The 19,900-nt window shown below is 37.9% G+C and overlaps 1 protein-coding gene and 1 long non-coding RNA gene across 2 annotated transcripts; one reads left to right on the top strand and one right to left on the bottom strand.

Moving 5' to 3' along the window:
* The first annotated feature begins 7,772 nt into the window (after nt 1-7,772).
* Nucleotides 7,773-14,657, top strand: FRG1 (FSHD region gene 1). The gene is made up of 9 exons (XM_062574652.1): nt 7,773-7,880; nt 7,979-8,046; nt 9,881-10,003; nt 10,997-11,054; nt 11,249-11,363; nt 11,759-11,863; nt 12,353-12,444; nt 12,837-12,947; nt 13,770-14,657. Exons 1-9 carry the CDS (start codon nt 7,819-7,821, stop codon nt 13,804-13,806), a joined length of 771 nt encoding a protein of 256 aa, XP_062430636.1. The 5' UTR covers nt 7,773-7,818; the 3' UTR covers nt 13,807-14,657.
* LOC134140454 (uncharacterized) lies at nt 8,664-19,884 on the bottom strand. The gene is made up of 3 exons (XR_009958402.1): nt 19,642-19,884; nt 9,863-10,019; nt 8,664-8,812 (listed from the first exon to the last, which is right to left on the bottom strand). It is a non-coding gene; the product is annotated as an uncharacterized LOC134140454 (long non-coding RNA).
* Nucleotides 19,885-19,900: the final 16 nt, after the last annotated feature.

The following is a 19,900-nucleotide window of genomic DNA, read 5'->3' as shown; positions in this document are numbered from 1 at the left end:
CCATCTCCAGGGAAGACTGATGAATATGGCTAGGCGTACCTGGGCAACATGTCTGACCATGCATCATCAATAGTGCTGAGGTCCTGAACAGATTGGAATTTCTTTTAACTAGACTAGTCACAGCTCTCTGCTGGATACTAAAGGAAAATACATGTCCCATTCATGAATCTAGCAGAGGTTTGTACCTCCTACATGTGGCAACAGACATCTCAGATAGTGACCAAATCTGAACTAGGTCTTAGTCATCTTCAACAAATATAACGGCAACAATCGACTTACCGATGCTGAAATATTCTTCGGGAGCCTGGTGTGACTGGATTTGAAAATTTTTTGCACCTACCAAAGGACTAAGCCCCTGAAACAAGCCAGGGAGAACTTCAGGGGTAGTGCTCCAGAACAGTCACAGCAGATCCTCACATATACCCTTCCCAGCAGCTCCAAGCTCCCAAACAGGACAAAGCATGCTATGAATATGGCTCAGTGCTCCATTAGGATTTTAACTGTGTAAGTTATACCCAACCTATAGCACATGCCCAAAAACTCTGCCTGGATTACTCCTCGGGACTGTGCTCCAAGCAGGTATTACTCTGGGATGCACTGAAACACTTAGCTGGTCTCACTGACTTCACCTTTTATGTTCTAAACCAGATCATGGCTTGTAAGAAAAGTTCCATGAAGCTATGACAGCAAATTGACTATTTTGACCTTTGGCAAATTAGATTTGGGAATTTCAGGAGCAGGAGAGACCCCTTCAGCAAAATAAAGCTTAATTGAGAAAGAGTATTTTGTGCCGCACCTAGGCTGTAAGAAAAACACCGATGTATCTGAGGGTATGTTGTGGGGAAAACAGTCTGAAAGCAGTTCATGCATACTGAAATGTTCTCTCCCCTTTTCTCTCAGGATCAAAATGTGGGAAGATCAGCAGTTTCAACTCCCACTCATTTACCTGCTGTGACAGGACACAAGCCAGCAGATGTTGCCAACACAAAGCATTCAGCAATCATTAGTCAAGCTCAAAAAATTCACAACAATGGCTTTAAAAGCTGTATTTTAAAAAGGAATAGATACAGTCTTATATTGTTCTGCTTTTCAATTTTTTAAACCCTTATGATCAAGTTTTTTGTCTTTTCTTCATAACCATGAAGGACAGGAATTTTGGATTGCATTCTTTAATGGAAGCTGGTCTCATATCATTCATTCATTCAAGTTACTGAAGCTTTAAAAAAAATCAAATATGACAGGTGCATTAGAATATTGAATGCTGGCAACACCAGCTGCCATATTTCAAAGCAGCTTCTGAATATTGTGCTATAGGCTAGAAACTTTATTTCCTATTGGCAAGAAGGAAGGATGAATATAAACTCAGGACCTGTTTCATTTTGTTTGAGTTGCTTTTAGAAAACATAGCATAAAAACTTGGGCAAACTAGACTTACTAGTTTTATAATAGGCAAAATTAATAGCAAAAGTAGAACCAGATACTGATGACAGTCCTGATCAAGGTGAAGATCAGAAATTTCTACAGCTGTCTTTCATCTCTTTCACTGTTTCAAAATCTACTAACTACTGTTACCATCTGAAGGCTTTTTGGATGAAGAACGAAGTAGAATAGCCTGAGCATGAGCTAAATGTCTTAACTTCTCTTTTATATTTGACCTAAGAAAAAAAGAAAAAAAAATACACAACTGGAACCACTGTCACTTACATTCTACACATTCCCTAGGAAGTGAGTAGACAGGGCGAATGAACAGCTGAGACTTCCCTTCAGAGCAAGAAGCTTTTTCTATCTTTGCCCATGCTATACCTATTCCATAAGGGAAAGCCAATGGGTCTCCCTCCTACCTCCACAATTGCTAAAACCATACAAAAGCATTTTTTTAAAAAAGATGTTCACTACTTCCACTGCATTAGTGAAAATTGTCTTTTAGGGGAAGAGCGACTGCGTTCATGAAAAATTACACAGAATAAAGAGCTATGGAGGATAAGAGAGAAAAATTTCTTAGAACAGCTCTTCAGATTCAAATGGGCAATGAAAACAATCATAGCAGGTAAATGTTCCAGTCTTGTTAGGCAAAAAAAAAAAAAAAAAAAAAACAGAGGGAAATTATATGGCAATCCTGATGGAGAACAAACATAATTTACAAAGAAAAAGTACAGTTTTATGGCCAGGGAGGACAGCAGTACTGAAAATGAACACCCTGCCAAGGATTCATTCTCCTTTTAAGCTCTGCCAATTCATATTGCCAATGAAATTATAAAGGACATTCATATAGTCTCACAAGGCATAGGGTAAGAGAAATATATAGCCCAGAGCAAAGCCATATGCTGTTGAAGGGGGGTGGGAAGGGGGGGGAGGGGAGAAAGGGGGTTAGAAAAAAGCAACTCTGCCTGGTTGTTTCCCAATTCTATCTTGGCCCAGGCCAAATTTCAGAAATAGAAGCCTCACTGCCAGCAGATAGGAACACTGGGGGAAAAGGAGAGCTACAGCTTCCTCTCTAAGCCACTTCTGAGAAGGAAGGCTGTGGAGGTTTGCTGGACTATGCAAAACCATCTGTTTTATTTCCTAGTAAATCACAAAAGAAATATAAAAAAAAAAATCTTTTTTTGAGACATTCGATAAAAATAATCACAGGATAGAAAATGGATATAAATTAAACTTGATTATATGCCAGAGAAGAACAACCACAGAATGATGCACATACATGAAACTGTAAATCTGGGCTCATTCTAGACTGTCCGCTTCATTTTATTTCCCCTTGAAATCAGTGGATTTCCTAATGAGATCAACAAACTCAACCATATCTAACAAGTGAAATGAGGCTCATGGGAGAGAAGATAAAACTGTGTCCCAGAGAGGTAAAAGTCTGCATATGAACACACACCACAGATTCCAGTCCTGTTATAATTTATATGTAAGTTCACATTTGCAATACAGTACCAATAAACAAGGTAAGGGGTTTTCACCTAAATTTGCACCAAAAAATGCTAGGTATTTTTCAGAAAATGTCAAAAAATAATCAAATATACTAAACTTTTAGAATCAAATTTCCATCCTGTAAAAAAAAATGTAGTTACAGTGTATAGCAATAAATTGTTGCTTAGGCATTAGAAATAATGTAGTTTGATTTTTCACTTGTTAGTGTCCTATGATTTACTAGGAGTTTTTCCTCACAGATTCCTTTCTGCATGAGGTTCTCTCCTGTCTCTAATAAAATGGGAATTCAAATTGCAGCCCTTCCTGCAGTCGGGGAACTTGCAGGTTTCTCTTTCCTACTTCCACAACAACAGTTTCAGAACTCATAGTAGCTTGTCTTCGTGACCTCTGCTAAGTCTGAATGCAACCAGCCAGCAGTTAAAAAAAATACTGACAAGGAAACACAGACTAAACATAGAGACAAATACAAATACATTTGTACTCATATACAAATTTCCCTAGCAAATCAGGACAAAAAACAGAGCAATTAGTGGAAAATAACATCAGAATTTGGGAGAAGTAGACTTGACGTGGCTTTCTGAATGATAAGCAGAAATTAGAGGGACAACGCCTAAGCAAACACTATATAGAGTTGGCTTTTGTGTGAGACTACAGTTCATTAAAGGTTACCTATTAATTTCTTTTTTTTTTCGTGCCCTCCGTGTCCAACAGAAATCCAAAATGGATTTTGCTAAATGCCTTGTGTATCCTCCATTGCCAAACCCCAGACAGAGCAGCAGCCTGGAGAACCAGATGCAGAGAAGGTCTGGCTAGCCACAAAAACTTAGTCACAGTAACTTTTGTGAGTGAGAGTGGAGGAAGGTGAGGGAAGGAGTGATCAGGCAAAGTGAAGACACTGAGAAGCCATAAGCATCACAGGGTCTCTGAACGAGGGATGCCAAGGACTGGGGCTCCATTCTGCCCCAACTTGGAGCAGGCTTACAACCCCTTTGTACTTCCCAGTATTCTAAATGTTATAGCATGGTCTGACTAAGCAGTAAAAGTGCCATTTTGATAATATTTGTCTGTGTTAGCATTAACATTTTAGGGTTTTTTAAAGGTAATCTCAGGTCACATTTAAAATTCTGATTTTATAATAAAATCATTCTCAGCGTTCTATATCTCAAGTGCCAAGAATTAAATCAGTTTTTTATTTACATCTTTATATCTGTTACGTCACTGCAATACACAGCATCACATCCCACAGTTGTACCAACATTCTCACACAGCCACTGTTGAACAACATGAGAAATCACTGCAATGTTCCAGTATACATATCCTGCCCATTGGAGAAATATTAAAAAATAGTTGCTCTGGTTCAAACTTACATCAGATTTCCCTCTTTCAGTAAACAAGTAAAAAAAACTGTACCAATCTGGGCTGTGATATTAGTCAGCAGCTTAGATATTTCACAAGGGTCCCACAGTTACAAATGAAAGCAAAAAAAAAAGCATATAAACTATTTGTCAACACTGCTATCAGGAGAACTAATTCAATTTGGGAGAAATTTATGTATTTTCTAACATAAATAAACAAGACAAGAATAAACTCCAAAGCTCTCAAATTTTGGTCCAGGCCTTTCTCCAGGCTTTTATAACACTAGGCTATATCCATGGACACTCAGTCTCAGCTCTCTGATTTCATCAGTCCAAAGTGTCTGTGGGAAACATTGTTTGTAATGATCCTCTTCAAACTTCAATGATAAAAGTGCACATTTTGCAAATGACACCTTAGCCAATCTGCCCCATCTGCCTGAGAGACAGCAAATGATTTCACTCTTTAGGCATTTAAAATAAAATGCACATACGGCAAATTCCAAGCTGGCAACAAAATCCAGTCATTAAAAAAAGTGATTTGTTTTCTACATTTGCAAACACAAAGGCTCTGTTTATTTCCATTGCTATAAAGAAAATGAGCCATTATATTTTTTTAAACAATCATAGCTAGCACATTTTGGAAATGTTTTAACTTCAAAAATACTAACTAGCAAATTAAAGTTTAAATAGCTTTTCTAAAATGGTACCATTTTAGATACAGTGTTCTGATTAATGGCATCACTTTGCCTGTGGGAAAAGATTTCCCTGTCTTTTCTATATAATATACTGGTGTCTGTTTTTTGCTGGTGTCACCAAAAATAATAAAAAAAAACTTAAAATGTGAATTGTAAATAAAATTCTATTCACTAATAAGAAGACATATTTTGCATTATGGGACCCTGAAAAAAAAACGCATTTCTTTTAAAATTAGAAATTTATTGCCTCTCTGTCCTTCTGTGTTTCTGTCACTCTTTCTCTTCAAAATGGAGAAAATAAAATATCAAATATAACTGATATAGCTCCTAAGAAATCTTAAAAAAAAAAAGCTGCTTAACTTTACACAGAGTGAGTAGCTCAACTGAACTCACTGGGAATATTCCTGATGCAAAAATGTAAGCATCTGTGTAACTTTCCAGGATCAAGATCTGTAAAGTTGAGCTGTAATCAAACGAAACTAGTATTTTTTTCAAATTTCTTAGTCTGCACTAATTTTTGTGGGTATAGCAACATCTGGTGGACAAAAAGCAAAATATAAAGTCCAAACACTTCCATCATATATGTATATTTATATAGCGAGATATGTATTTTAAAATACACACTGCTCTGACTTGCTTTTCTTTTTCAAAAGTTAACAACAAAGAAGAGTAATTTAATGTAGATAAATCTTAATAACTTTGAAGTGATTACATCTATTATACAATGCTTTATAATCTTAACCAAAGGTGGTCGAGACATCTTTGTTCCGTAACTTACTAAAACATCACATTCCTCTCTCCCATCTTCCCACTCAACAAAGTGCTTGCATTCTTTTGAAGTACTGCAACTTTGTATCAGTTTATACAGGCCCACTTTGACAACAGTACACAAATAAATAAAAAATGCTAAGACTGCACAGTTAAGTGCTCAAAAGATAACAGAAATCACAAATAAAGTTGTCCAGTTAAAGCAGCAGATTGAAGATTATAATAAAGAATCCCTAACAGTCTGTTCTCCATAAAATGAAGGCCTTAAAAAGGGGAGGAGGGGGAGAAAAACACTTGAGCATAACGCATGCAATACAGAAACAGAGTGATCAGCATGCTAACAGGCATTCTTTCTGCTTTATTTGTTTTCTCCATACTTTTTTCTAATTTCCATATAATTGTGTTCTTATCTTTAATAGTCTCTTTACTATACTTTCTGCCTTATAGGCATATCTGTTTAGAACCAGCAAAAAATATTTAGTGTTAAAATGACAGTCAGATACAATTATGCCCACACTAAAATTGGTTGCTGCTGAGGTTAGCTTGAATTAATTTTCAAAGGGCAGGAGCTATGAGAATATAGTACAAAAAATGCACATCCTGACAAATGTTTTAACTGTGAACAAGCTATTGTATCTACCACCAAAAACAAGCAAGCATGCAAGGACCAAGCATTCTGAAACTGATTATAAAGGAAATTAACAAAAGGTTGCTAGAAAGTTAAAACAATTATCTCCAGTATGTGAAAACATACGAAAAATAAAGTACTTGAGGGTGAGGTTGAAAGCAGTGGACAGGTTGCCAGCAGCCTGGCTAGGTATTTTGATCTTATATTTGGAAATCTGGATTTTATTTGGCCCTTCGCAAACAGTCAGATGTGTGACATTTTCTCAGCCTGACTGAATATAAGACTTTGCAAACATAACACTTGCCGGATTTTAGCTCCATCCAGAAATTAGGGCTGGTCAGCCCATTCCAGGGACTGGTAAATCCGTAAATCAATAAAGTCACATACTGTCTACTGCTGTGACACCCTGCTTCAAGCCCTCCACCTCCCAGTCATTGAGCAAGATTACTGTCTCCCAGTGACAAACTGCAGATGAACCCACAGGCAGGAATTTAGAGTGCCGGAGACACAAAAAGCACTCTCGATACACATCCACCAGCAGCTTGATTCGAATCACTTTTACTGACAAATTCATGCTTCTTCCCAGCCTCATTCTCCACAAAGCTGACTAATCCATCCTTAGCAGAGTTTGGACTTCAAAATGAGACACATGCCAAAACCTCCAAAAATCCATTAAGGACACACTGTTCCTTTCACTTTATATAGCAGACATAACCACTCAGACACAGCTCCACAGACAAAAGTAGGGGATAGTCAGGTTAGGTACATAGACAGAAACCACAGATGTCTCACCAAGCACTTGGGCAAAGATAGCCAGGGGCCCTGAACCTGATAAAAGTAGCTGTAGCGGCGTCTGAAATCATCCACAAGCTCTAGTATCATTCACTGAGGAAAGCTACGCATTTTTATCAAGTGGCTGTGATTTCGGTGGCATTAAAAACCTTGACCTAACCATATATGAGAATTTCATCCTTCACTTCTAGCAGGTTCCTTCGTGGTGCTGAGAAAAGTTTGAAAGCATAGATGAGTTACAAAATCAGAAATAACAAGGACGGACGGTCAGGTGTACACGCGCGGAAAAGTTTGGTCGAGCTGGCGTCTTTCATTTGACAAGTCAGCGTGATCAGAAAAAGGAGACGAGCTTTGGGGGCCATTGTTGTGAAGCAGAAACACAGACCACAAGGCTAAAAGCAAACTGTTAACGACTGCTCTAACCCACAGCCCAGTCACGCATGTACTGGCAAGGCCACACTAGACAGAAAAGGGAGCGCTGCATTTTGAGAAGATACGGTAACCGCCGAGCAGGCGCGCAGAGCGCAGGCGCGCCCTCCGCGCATGCTCAGTTACCAACAGACCACACGCGAAGGGGAAGCTTGTCGCTCCGGGGCTTCCGTCGGCGCGTCACGGGGCGGGCCCTGCGCGCTTGCCGTAGCCGGACATGGCGGAGTATTCCTGCGTGAAGTCCACCAAGCTCGTCCTCAAAGGGGCGAAGCAGAAAAGGTGAGAGCCGGGGGCGGCCCCCCGCGGGCGCTCCCCGCCGGGCCCCCTCGCGGGAGCCGCGCGGGCCCCTTCCCACCCCGCCCTGTCTCCCTTTGCAGCAAGAAGAAGCACAAAGACAAGAAAAGGAAGCGGGAGGAGGATGCGGAAGAGCAGCTCGACACTGTCGGTGAGCCGCTTTCCGGGAGCGACGCGGTACCGCAGCAATGACAGGTGGTGGCGGCGGGAGCCCGAGGGATTTTCAGAGGGCTCCTTAAACTGAACGTAATCCCCGTGCAAACAATGCCTGGTGGCAAAGAGTTGTAAACCTGCAAGTTACCCTCTTCCCAGGCTCCGAGTGGAACTTCTGGCCCAAGTGAGGTGGATTTTGTGCTTGTCTTTTTAGCTAAAGTATGTACTCTCTTAATCTCGACATCATTATCTGCTTGAGTCTCGCTTGCTGCATAGTACTTGGTTCAGGAGAAGAGCCTTCTGCCCTGTATCTGTGAATTTTCTAGCACTATAGTGCTACTATTCAATGAGTGCATTTCAACGTATGTAACCAATCGCATGTGTTACTGTTACTCACAGAATAGTAATTGGATCAGCTATGTTTTCAGTTCCTGCTCTGTCACTGATTACTTTATGATGAGCGAGAACCAGCTCTGTCAGATCAGCCTCTGATCATTTCAAAAGCAAGAGTGTATCGGATTGTTTTCAGTATCTCATACTTAACTGCCTGTGATGTATTCACGTTATAAACTGTTACAGTTAATTGAAACTGAAGACACAAATACTAGTTAGTAGTAAATTATAATCTTACTTCTTCCTTTTTCCTGAAATTAGAGGATCAAAGTTGTATGTAGGTTTTGATCATGAGTGGTAACTTGACAGACAGTTGCTCTTCAGAGTTCTCTTGTCCTTGATTCATCAGCTCGCTTCACTGACAAGAACAGCTAAAAAGTAACCACAAAGTCATAAGGGATGTAGATACATACTGCGTAGGACTGCTTACAGGATAAACATTATCTTCTATTATATGCATGTGGGCAAAACTATAGCAGTGCAAGTGAAGTCTTCATTATTTCTCTATTCAAACAAAAAATGACCAGTGAAAAAACATACTATTGTGTTTTAGACTAGAAGAATGTGAAATAGTGTTATGTGTGTTCTGAATTCTTTAGTTTACCCAGATTTCAGAAGAGTGCTGAAAAAGATTTGGAAAAGTCATATGATGACCTACAAGCTGTGACTGTATGGGTCAAGACAAGACCCTTAGCCCTATGTTGTGTAGAGTTAGGGGAGCATTAGTTCTGCTCAAGACTGACTTGCAGAATTAACTGGGTGGAAAGAAGGCACCATGTGAAAATTAACAATTATTGCTTTTCGGTAGAAAACACTTCAAGTTTTTCTCTTGATATGCTATTTTGCCTATTAAAAATATGAATGTTGTAACAGCTTTCACTCAAGGAACGTGCATAGGGCTGTCTTTGCTTTTGGTAGGGTTTTCTGTGACTCAAATGTCCAAACATAATTAGCTTGAACAACTTAGATCTAAGGATTACAGCTCACATGAAGTAATTTAACAGCAAGTTGCTACTGAAAGAGATGACTTTATTGTCCTTCTTGTGTTGGAGAATCTAATAATTGGATGTGGCCAAAAAACTGCAGGAGGCTGATCTAGAGAAGAAATACCTCTTTGCAAGATATATCTTCTGCTGGGTCAGCTCTGGCTGAATCAACCTGCTTTGGGGCCTTATAGCTCAAAGAAGGGATGAAGTGTAGGGGCCCATGACTCAGGATGGCAGGGTGGAGATAGAATAGTAAGACTGCCTTTCAGCAGCAGCTCACCATTAAATTGGCTTTGTAGTGTAACATAACGCACAGAGATCCTAGAATACAGTAGCACATTGCCATCTCTAGAATGACTCAAATCTCAGAGAAGACACAGGAATACTATCCCTTGAACTACTGTAACCAAAAGTTTTAATTATTCTGTTACATACCATGTTTTTGCATTTTAGGAAACTGGTGGGCCATCAGCAATTTTGGTGAAATTACAGGAACCATAGCTATAGAAATGGACAAAGGAGCTTACATCCATGCTCTTGACAATGGCTTGTTTACACTTGGAGCACCACATAAAGGTTTGTTTTGGGAAATCTGTTTAAAAAGAAAGAAAGGCAGTTTTAGTAGTGCAAGGCATAAAAGCTTCTGATTTAAATTAGCATGGTCTAAATATGAGCAGTTTTACAGATTAAAAGTAAATAATTTAAGGATCTTAGCTGTGGCATGTAGATGACTTAAAATTAATGACTACCAATCAGTTTCAGTTATCTGGTTTCTTGCTCTCTTATGTGTCCAGTAAATTGAACCGCTTTAGAGATGATCATCCATTAAAAGCCTTACCACCTACTAGTTAAAAAACAGTATAACTTTTATTAAATCCTATAAAATCTGTATGATGTCAGTTGAAGAGCAAACTCAAGTCAGATGAGTTTCAGGGCTTATTGTCAGTGTCAAGTCCTTGTGTTGCTATACTTGCTCTTCTGTTGTTTAAGTTGACAGCAAGAGTGGCTAGGTAATTAACTTGTCCCTCACTTTGAATCGGAGAGCCAACAGTCAAACAAGGGCTGTTCCAAAACCCTGAAGGTGCATTTCCTCTTCAAAGTGAGGTAAGTCAAGGCAAAAATGGCAGTATTATCTCATTTCAGTTTTGAGGGATGGAGAGGGTTTCAGAATAGTTACCTGTGTTACCTTAGCTGAACCATAATATGTTTTGTTATGGAAAAATAATATTACAAGGACATTAAGCTTTTCATAGCCATCTGGAGAATTACAACATTCTCAGTTGTGAACTTCTTGAAGCAAGGACTGTCTTTATTTTGTGTCTTGTTTCAAGCACTCTATCTCTATGACCATAAATAAGCAACAGCATTGCTTTTTTTTTTTTTTTTTGAGCATGTACATTCAAAAGTAATTTTCCAGAAATCTAGTATCACAGCATTCCATAGCATGCAAGTATGCAGCAATAGCTGTTGTATAATTCATCAGGCTGTTTTAAAATCCACAGTGCTAACAGTTTAAGGTATCGAATGTTTAATATTTCATACCTAAATAATGGAAAATTCATCCTTCAGATGATGAAGGCCCTAGCCCTCCTGAGCAGTTTACAGCAGTAAAGCTGTCTGATACAAGGTAAGCATTTAAAAAAAATCAAACTTTTTTTTTTAAGATCTTTGCTTCGGGTGTCAATACAGTAATTTTGAAGAGATTGTTAAAAATGTATATTGATAACATGTCTGTGATATGTTGGATATCGTGAATTGCTTTAACTCAAAATACTCTTTATTGTTTTTAGTCTTTATTCTATTTTATGTTTTCTCTTTGAGGATTGCTCTGAAGTCTGGTTATGGCAAATACCTTGGTATAAATTCAGATGGACTCGTTGTTGGACGTTCAGATGCTATAGGATCAAGAGAGCAATGGGAACCTGTCTTCCAAGATGTAAGCTGACTGGAATAATTCATTTGATATTGCTGGCATTCGACTGTATTTTGAATTAGGTTTATATAGTGAGGCAGTAAAATATTCCTTGTCCATGCAGTAAAAACCTTTTGAAATCTCAACAGTATTTAACTTTTTATTTCACTAACTACCATGTATTTATCATATTTCTTTAGAGGTTCTTAAAATACTTCAAGTTACTGCATTTTGGCAGCTATATACAACTCGGAAATGAAGGAGATGATAATACAGCTAGCCAGCTGTTATAGCATCAATACAGAAAAGAACAGAGCACAATTACAGAGCTTTCTCATGTATCACAGAGGATAAATGTTATAAATCAAGATTTATATACAAATTCTTTATGTTAACAATGTGTGATATTATTTATGCAGAAAAAAATGGCATTACTAGCAGCGAACAGCCGTTTTATTAGATGTAATGAAGAAGGAGACATAGAAGCCAAAAGTAAAACTGCAGGAGAGGAAGAAATGATAAAGGTAATAGAACTTATGTAGAAATTGTACAGTTAATGCAGGATTGGTATGAATATTCAATCTTATCCAGTTTACTACAGTTCATAGTTAGCAGTTATAATTGTACTCTATAAGCTGTCCTGTGATTTGGCCTCAAAAAAGGCAAGAGTGCCAGGATTACATAAGCTAACGTATTTCCAGGAGAGACAGAAAAGTATTTTACTTTTCCTAATTTTAACTGTAGTGGTGCTTCTTAGAGATGAAGGAGATTATATGATTTACAGTGGTATCCAGGGCTAGACTTAATCCTTCCACTCCCTTCAGGCTCGAGCTACTGCTTTTGTTACAGTTGTCTTCAGTTGTGAACTAACGAATTGAAGATCTGAAAACTTAAAAAGTTACTGTGACTTATATTTTGTTACAAAGGATGTATTGTCTTCTTTAACCTGTAACTTCTGTTTGTTTGTTTGTTTAAATATGCATTTTCTGTTTTGTTTTTCTCTCAATGACTAGATTCGTAGTTGTGCTGAAAGAGAAACTAAGAAGAAAGATGACGTTCCAGAAGAAGACAAAGGAAATGTTAAACAGTGTGAAATCAATTACGTGTATGTAATTGAAAGCTATTAACAGGCAGCATTCTAAAATCAGCTATCCCTGTCACTTCTCCACGCTCAAATGCCAAAAATTTTGTTTTAGGAAAACATTAAGGGTCTTTCCTCCCTGACTTGTCATGCTGATAGTTGAAGGGGCTCTTTAAAACTCATAATCACTTCATGCTAATCATGTCATTCCCAATTAGAATGCCAAAAATACTTGCATAGTTCGTATTTATAGAAGTCTTAGGGCAATATTTGATATCGTGATGGTTTGCTTGGATTTTATTAGGCCAGTTGCCTACTGCATAATAGGCATTAAGATTCTGATTACAGCTGCTGTTTTATTGAAACACAAAACTCCAAAAAAGTTGCACTTTTTACACTTTTTTTTCTCTTTATAGAAAGAAATTCCAAAGTTTTCAAGACAAAAAGCTCAAAATAAGCAAAGAAGACACAAAAGCACTCAGAAAAGCCAGAAAGGAAGGCACTTTTCACGAAACACTGCTTGACAGGTATTTTGAAGTACAAAAAAAAAAAAGTGCTAATTAAAAACTATAGGGCGATGGAATTTCAGTAAACTGTCCGCTCTAGTATGTGCTCTGCTACCTGTGTTTTGGCTTTTGTTCTGAATTCTTACTACTTTAGCTGGAAGTTCCCAGGTCTGAATTTATCTAGAAATGAATTCTTGTTAAAATCTTTAACTAGGTTTGTTCAGTTTGTTTACTGCTAAGGATGCAAGAATTAGGCTAATTTTTATCAGTTTCTACACCCATGGCACCAGAACACTTTGGGGAAGGGAGAGCTGCATGTTTATAGAGAAATAGCTCATATTAAGAACTGGCTTTCTGTGATCTAGTGGGAACACGACATTTTTAATTGAGCAAAGAATATAAAACTTTAGGAAAATATAGAAAATTATAGAAAATCTTAAAACATCTTGTGTCAGTATGCCACATAACAGAATGTTTGCACTAATTCAAATGGACAGATTGCAGAAGACTGTTTCTGATGTCGCCTAATTGCAAGTGATGTGAGAGTACACCATCACTGCAGTTTGAGTGTCAGTTTCGAATTACACTAGATCTGATTGCATTCTTCTGAGTGATCTGACAAAATGCAATCTGTGATGATTTGGAGGAAAGTTGAGGTTAACTTGTCATACTACAGTTCTAGCAGTTTAAAAAACAAAATTAATATATCTATTTTCAGTTGTTAATACATGATTTGAAGTAAAGTTTTTAATGTCTCCTTAACACTTTGAGGCACATAAAATATTCAAATGTAATCATCTTCTGTTTTAATCTCAATCTTGTTTCATTACTCTTTCCATATAGGAGAGCAAAATTGAAAGCGGATAGGTACTGCAAGTGACAACCAGCTGACCCATCTTCTGCATCTTCAGTGATATGGTCAAGTTAAAAACCAAGAGTAAAACGTTTTATAATGATGAGGTTTTTACAGAAGGTATTTTGTTGATGTTTTTATTATGCTATTTGTAAAGGATCACCTGAGAGTTGTAATTAAGCATCAAACTAATGTCATCTTTCAGTAATATTATTATTAAGCTTACTCTAAAACTACATGCTATTGAAATTGTTAGGTAATTATCTAACTGAAAACAAATTATTTGACTCACTGGATTTTCCAAAGTTGATGAAAGGAACCTGAACTGGGAGGTGGTCATTAAGGGCACAAAGAGAACAAGAGCAAAGTACTGTTAATGCATTGAATCATTACGAAATCTCTAACTGTATTGAACAAATAATTGAAAATGAATGTCTTTGAATACATCTTATCAGATCCCAAGTAGGACTTCTACTCTGCATCAGGTGAGGATTTGGGCTGGAATTTTCAGACTATAAAACAACATTCAGAAGAGGCCCATTGTTCAGGTGAATAAATGTACTGGCAAGAGTGTGGACAAGTCACAAAAATCCTATTACAAATGGAAATGCAGCTGCTTTGTAAGAAAAGAGGATGACTGTTTTGTGTTAGCAAGTTGCTTGTTTTATGAGAGGAGGAGGAAATTGATTTCAGCTGAGATCTAGCTGGTTTGTCTACATCATGGATTTCAGTTATGTTTAATATTAAATAAAACAAGAGACTTTTTTAAAGGTCATGTTATATAATATGCATTCTTAGTATCTCCTATAAATTGTGGTTTCCTGTTTCTGTTGTGAGTATCTAAAGTCTTTTCAATAAAAACATCTCCATAGGAACAACCTTGGTCACAGCTTCCTTAATCTGCTTCATAAAGGTTACTTGGTGACAACGTTGAGGATTTTTAGCCCTCTTCTGGCTGTCAGTTTGAACTGCACAAATAATGCAAAGCTCTAAGCCTGTGCAAGGTAACAAGGTCTCTCTTTTTTTTTAAAAAAAAAAAAAAAAAAAAAAAAAAAGCCCAAGAACAGACCAATAAAGTCTAGCCTGTAGTGGCAATTTAAACTGGTCTAATTTCACAGGCAGTTGGTCTTGAGGGAAAAAGCATAAAGAATTTAAGTACCTTGTAATTGTTTAAATCCTCTGTTGAATTTTCTGCATTGAAACAAATTGTAACTATGTAGGGAAAGCTAGTTGAGGTTAGTCATAAAAGTATTTATTTTTCTAATGATTTAGAAAAATAAGGATATAGCCCATATACATTTATGGAACTGGGAAATTAAAAACTCCATGGGCTGGGCAAATTCACACTGTAACAGAGAAATTATTAAGCTCAGTTGTTTCTGGATTTTTCTTTTTTTCTAAGTTGTTTTTAAGCTTTCCCTGCCCAGCTCTATCCATTAGATATCCTTTACTGCCTGCATAATGTTTTGTACATATATTTTTGTATTATTTTATGTACTATTTATGTAATATATATACACTCTTTACTTTTTTATGCAAGTATCTATCTGGGGAGTTAGTTTGTGCAACTATAATGGGATAGTTATGCTTTTAATTTTCTCAAATGGAAAATCCTTAGAGACCGTCCTATCATTCTGGCTGCTCTGTGAGACACTATATTTTAGCATTGATAGTAATATCAGAATACTAAGAAATTCAATAAAAGCCAGGCCTGAGGCCATGCTGAATGGAGGGGGAAGAAATTACTAACAAATTGAATTCACAAATGAGAATTTTTCCCTTAGTTTTCAGAGGTAAGTACAAAAGACACCGCTCAATAAATATTTTTTGAACTTCAGTAATTTTTTTGGAGAACTGCCTTTCCCCCCTTAACTGTCACTTATTTAATTACTATATTTTGTGACATACTCTTAACAAAAATGTAATAGTATCACATGGTCACAGACTGGTAAACACTTTATCTTTTTTATGTTAGCTTAAATAGCTTCATTTTAAAAAAAAATTCTATAAACACAGCTTATTGTTATAAAAGGCACTTGGGGACACGAGCTTTTGGGGGGGAGTTAGGTTTTTTTTGTTGTTGTTGTTTTCCCCCTCCTTTGCTTTTCATACTCCTGGGATATCCTTTCTCCTGTATTTAGAAAGGGAAAATGGGCAGCTGAAGACTTCTCTGCTGTTTCTTCTTGCATACACTTCCATTGTTTCATATCACTTATCCTGTACAGCAAGCTGTTTGTTTCCTTCCCCACCCCCCGCCTCCAAGTTTATCTCATTCAGGATTGTTCTTGTCTCCACTTGTACCCTAGACTTTTAGCTACGGGCAATATTTATTTCACATGTATTACACTGTGATGGAGTAATAAAACTGGATATTGTATTTCAAGAATAACATAGCTGTCATATGGAGGCTGTTTTGATTAATGACTATGGCTCTAGAGAACATCAGGGCATCTGTTAGTAAACTCATTTTTTGTTTTATCTACAGTAGTGTTTTCCTTCTACCTAGTTTTTTATTAGGCATCTCTGAAGACTGTCCTTTTCATTAGTCTCAACTAATTTGTCGCCTAAAAATTTCATCAGATCAGCTTTTGCATGTTTTATTGCTAATTCTGGTATAAAATTTCAATTCAGCTTATTCTTTAATCACATATCAGGAATGACTGAAAGCTCTCATTTATTCCATGTCAATTTTTATTAACAATACATTCCTTCAAAGCTAATTGTAGTGAGACTACAATTTTTTGCCAGTGTTTTAATGCAATCAGCAAATTTGATCTTCAATTCTAAATTTTTGTAAGCATTTCCAGAACTGCATTAAAATTCTTTCACTCATCAAAAACTCGGTTATAAAATCCGATTGATTGCAACATATGTTAATATTTGGCTTGTATTAAGGGTGTGACTCCAAGAGAAACTACAGGTATATAAAGTAGCAAGTTCCAATGAAGAGCTATTTACAATATGGCTTAAGCCTCAGGGAAAAGAATGTACAATGATGTAATGCAGACAGAAAGCTGCCTGGGATTAGTAGTCTTAGAGAATGTTTTTGAGCTTGCCCAGCAGTGTGTATATATAACTCAATTGCTTTCGAATAAAAATTGCTTTAGACCTATCTTCTAAGTGGGGAGGACCCCCAAACCTGTCTTTTATTTAAGAGTTAAAAGACAACCAGGAAGGTATACTGTGTGGCTAGCTTTCTGTCAATATCAGAAATAGTCAATGAGGTGAGCTCTTGTGTACATAGCTTAGAGGATTTTGAATAGCAATGCCTGTCCTTACATTCTCTGCCTCAATTTTTCTAAGGATGTGGGCTATACTGCCTTTTCCAAAGTGGCTAAAGACCATAGTTTGAATGCCTGTAATTTTTGAAAAGATGTGCTGCATATGCCCAGGAGGTCTGACATATCTGTGCTTCCCCTAATTTGGAGGAAGAAGTCCAGGTGAGTAGATGATTGTTGGCAAAGGCTCCAGGCAGAAGCTGAGGAATTCCTGGGTGAAAGTGCAGCATAGCTGCAAGCTGTGCCATTACTGCAAAAAGCATAGCTTGTTTTTAGGGTTTTTTTTTTTTTTTTTTTTTTTTTTTCCCAGGGCTCCTCAACTGGGTCCAGGATTAGGGCTCATTAAGGAGTTCTGGTTGTGTTCTGTGTTCCTCTCTGGAATGTAACCTGATGTACAACTGTTGCAACATCATGGATCTGGAAGTGGTTTACTGCCAAAGTTATTGCCCCAAAAAAACATTGAAAAAGAGGCAGCATGAATAGAGGCAGGCTGTGGGTCGCAGTAATTGCTCCATGGGCCGCAACAAGCATGGGCTCTTAAGTGAGCACACAATTTAAAGAATGAAGTGGCTATGACATTTTTGCTGTCCTTTACCATATTACTTTTGACTTTGAATAATCTCAAGGTCTTCAAGAACTTTGCATTTCATTGCAGATTTCACTGGTAAGAATCACTATGAATCTTAAAATATATCTGAAGTGAATGCTGATAGTCAAAGCAGACTGATGTATGTTACAGCACCTGTTCTTCCTTTCATGAATATATTGTTTAAATGAAATCATGTCTGATACAATTAACTGAAATGATTATTCAAATATAGCTGCAGCTGGAAGCATAAATCTGATACATCATTGTAAAGGATGCTGAAAGAGTATTCAGAATCTGAAGAAAAGCCTGAGAATCACTTGTGGAATTTTCCATTTCCTACTTATCTGTGTAAATATGCAAATACAAGGTGTTGTAGGCATGTAAGTGTCACTGTAAGTGACAGTAAAGGCAACTGAAGTTCGTTATGGAGCTAAGAAGCTAGGAAGGAAGAAGGAGGAAAAAAAATAGTCAGAGGAAATAAAATGAAACCATCTTGAGTGGAAGAGGAAACACCAGAGTGGACAGTAAATACTAATATATTAGGTGGTACAGTAATGAGTAGACTATGCATCTTAAACTCTTTTCTTCTGACTTCACTTAGATTTTTGAAAACTGATCAAGGAAACCTGGACAATAAAATGGAGGACCTGAAGAACTGGTGTGGACCCTGGAGACCATGCCTGCTGATAGAAACACGGCAGAATAGCCACAGTAACAAGCACAAGTACTGAAGGATGTTACTAATTCCTTAAATTTCATTACCGGTGAGAGTACTAAACCAAAGGTACAAAGAGACTCCAGAAGTTGTGAAAGGGAAACGTGGTATAGTTTGTCCTCAGAGCGTTCAAAAAGCATTTGTAATTTCTCAAAGTCCTTGTTGATTCTCTGCTGTTAAAAATGTTACTTGTCAGCACACCTGTGAGAGAGCTTTTAGAGGACATCTTTCTACTGTGGATGGTAAGACATCTAGATTAACTGTCTGCTCCAGAAATTAGATCTGAGGTTAGTCAGCTTTTCCAGAAAAAGGTGCTACAGATGTTTAGGAAATAAAATAGCAGGACCAACTTAATCTGGCTATTTCTCACTGTAGAACAGTGAGGTATTTGTTCTCAATCAAAAACAATGTGACTAGGCCTTACAGAAACTCCCTGATTTCCTATTTGTGAAAGACATTCCCATGAAAATACTATTACAGTGTTACAGTTTTCCTCACTTCTTAAATCCCTTGATTGGTTGTACCTTCTTCCACATGTGCTTAATGCCTTTTTTTTTCCTTTAAATCTCCATTTCTGGAACTCTGTACAGCTTTAATCTTAAGTTTTGAGTTGGTTCCTTCCTACACACAGCTGCACACGCTCTATTTGCCCACAGCTTTCACGCCTTAAATGCTTTTCCTACATCCTCTTTATTTCTGCAATGCCATACAACTTTCCCTCCAAATATTTGCCACAGACTTCCTTTCTTTCCACACCCATTTTATGAGAGTTAATTATATAGCCAATTAAATCATTACATTAATGTACTACTTGTTTTTTCTGAGCTGAAGAACACGACATGCCTACAAGCTGAGTTGGGCACTAAAGTGAACTAAAACAGAGGCACTCTAGGCAGCTTTGTATTTTATACTTAACACAATGCCACTAAGAACAGTTGATAACATACTTTTAGATTATATATTCATTCATTGACACTGAAGTTACACTTTTTTCCTTGTAACTTGCTTGGAGTATGCAGCTTATTCCGAGTGCTGGCGTGTGCTTTCTCTTTCAACAGGTACACCTTTTCTGTGGGTCGGGGTACAGGCAACGGGCAACCTGCCTGGGCTGATGGAGCCGATACTCCTCCACCTGCTCCTCGTTTTATTCCAGCAGCTCCATCGTCCAGTTGCCCATTTCCCCTGTTCTTGGGTGCACAGCACAGAGGAAAACGCCTGTCTCGCAGCTCACCGCCATAAAACCTGCCAAGCGCAGAGTAACTACCCAGCACAGTACTCACCAAGGGAAAACTGGTGCCACAGGTTTGCTCTTAGCGTTGCCTAAGAGGAACAGGTTTATATAGGATTTTCTTGTGAGAGGAAGGAAGGAAAAGAAGAGAAAAGCGAGGCCTGCGCGGTATTCTCCCCTCCCGCATGCCCCGGGAGACGGCAGCTCCGCGGGCGAGCCCCGTCACGCCACTGCGCGCCCGCGCTGCGCAGACATTTCCCCGGTAGGGGGCTGCCCGAGGGGGCGACAGCGCCGCGGCTCCTCCCACCCAA

The sequence above is a fragment of the Rhea pennata genome, chromosome 4, assembly GCF_028389875.1.
Source record: "Rhea pennata isolate bPtePen1 chromosome 4, bPtePen1.pri, whole genome shotgun sequence".
Classification (NCBI taxonomy): Eukaryota; Metazoa; Chordata; class Aves; order Rheiformes; family Rheidae; genus Rhea; species Rhea pennata.
This window is presented reverse-complemented; position numbering and strand designations above follow the sequence as displayed.

Coding starts and splice junctions, on each gene's coding strand:
- FRG1 (XM_062574652.1), top strand. CDS start 7,819: ATGGCGGAGTATTCCTGCGTGAAGTCCACCAAGCTCGTCCTCAAAGGG. Junction 7,881..7,978: donor AAAGGGGCGAAGCAGAAAAG/GTGAGAGCCGGG, acceptor CTCCCTTTGCAG/CAAGAAGAAGCACAAAGACA. Junction 8,047..9,880: donor AGAGCAGCTCGACACTGTCG/GTGAGCCGCTTT, acceptor TTTGCATTTTAG/GAAACTGGTGGGCCATCAGC.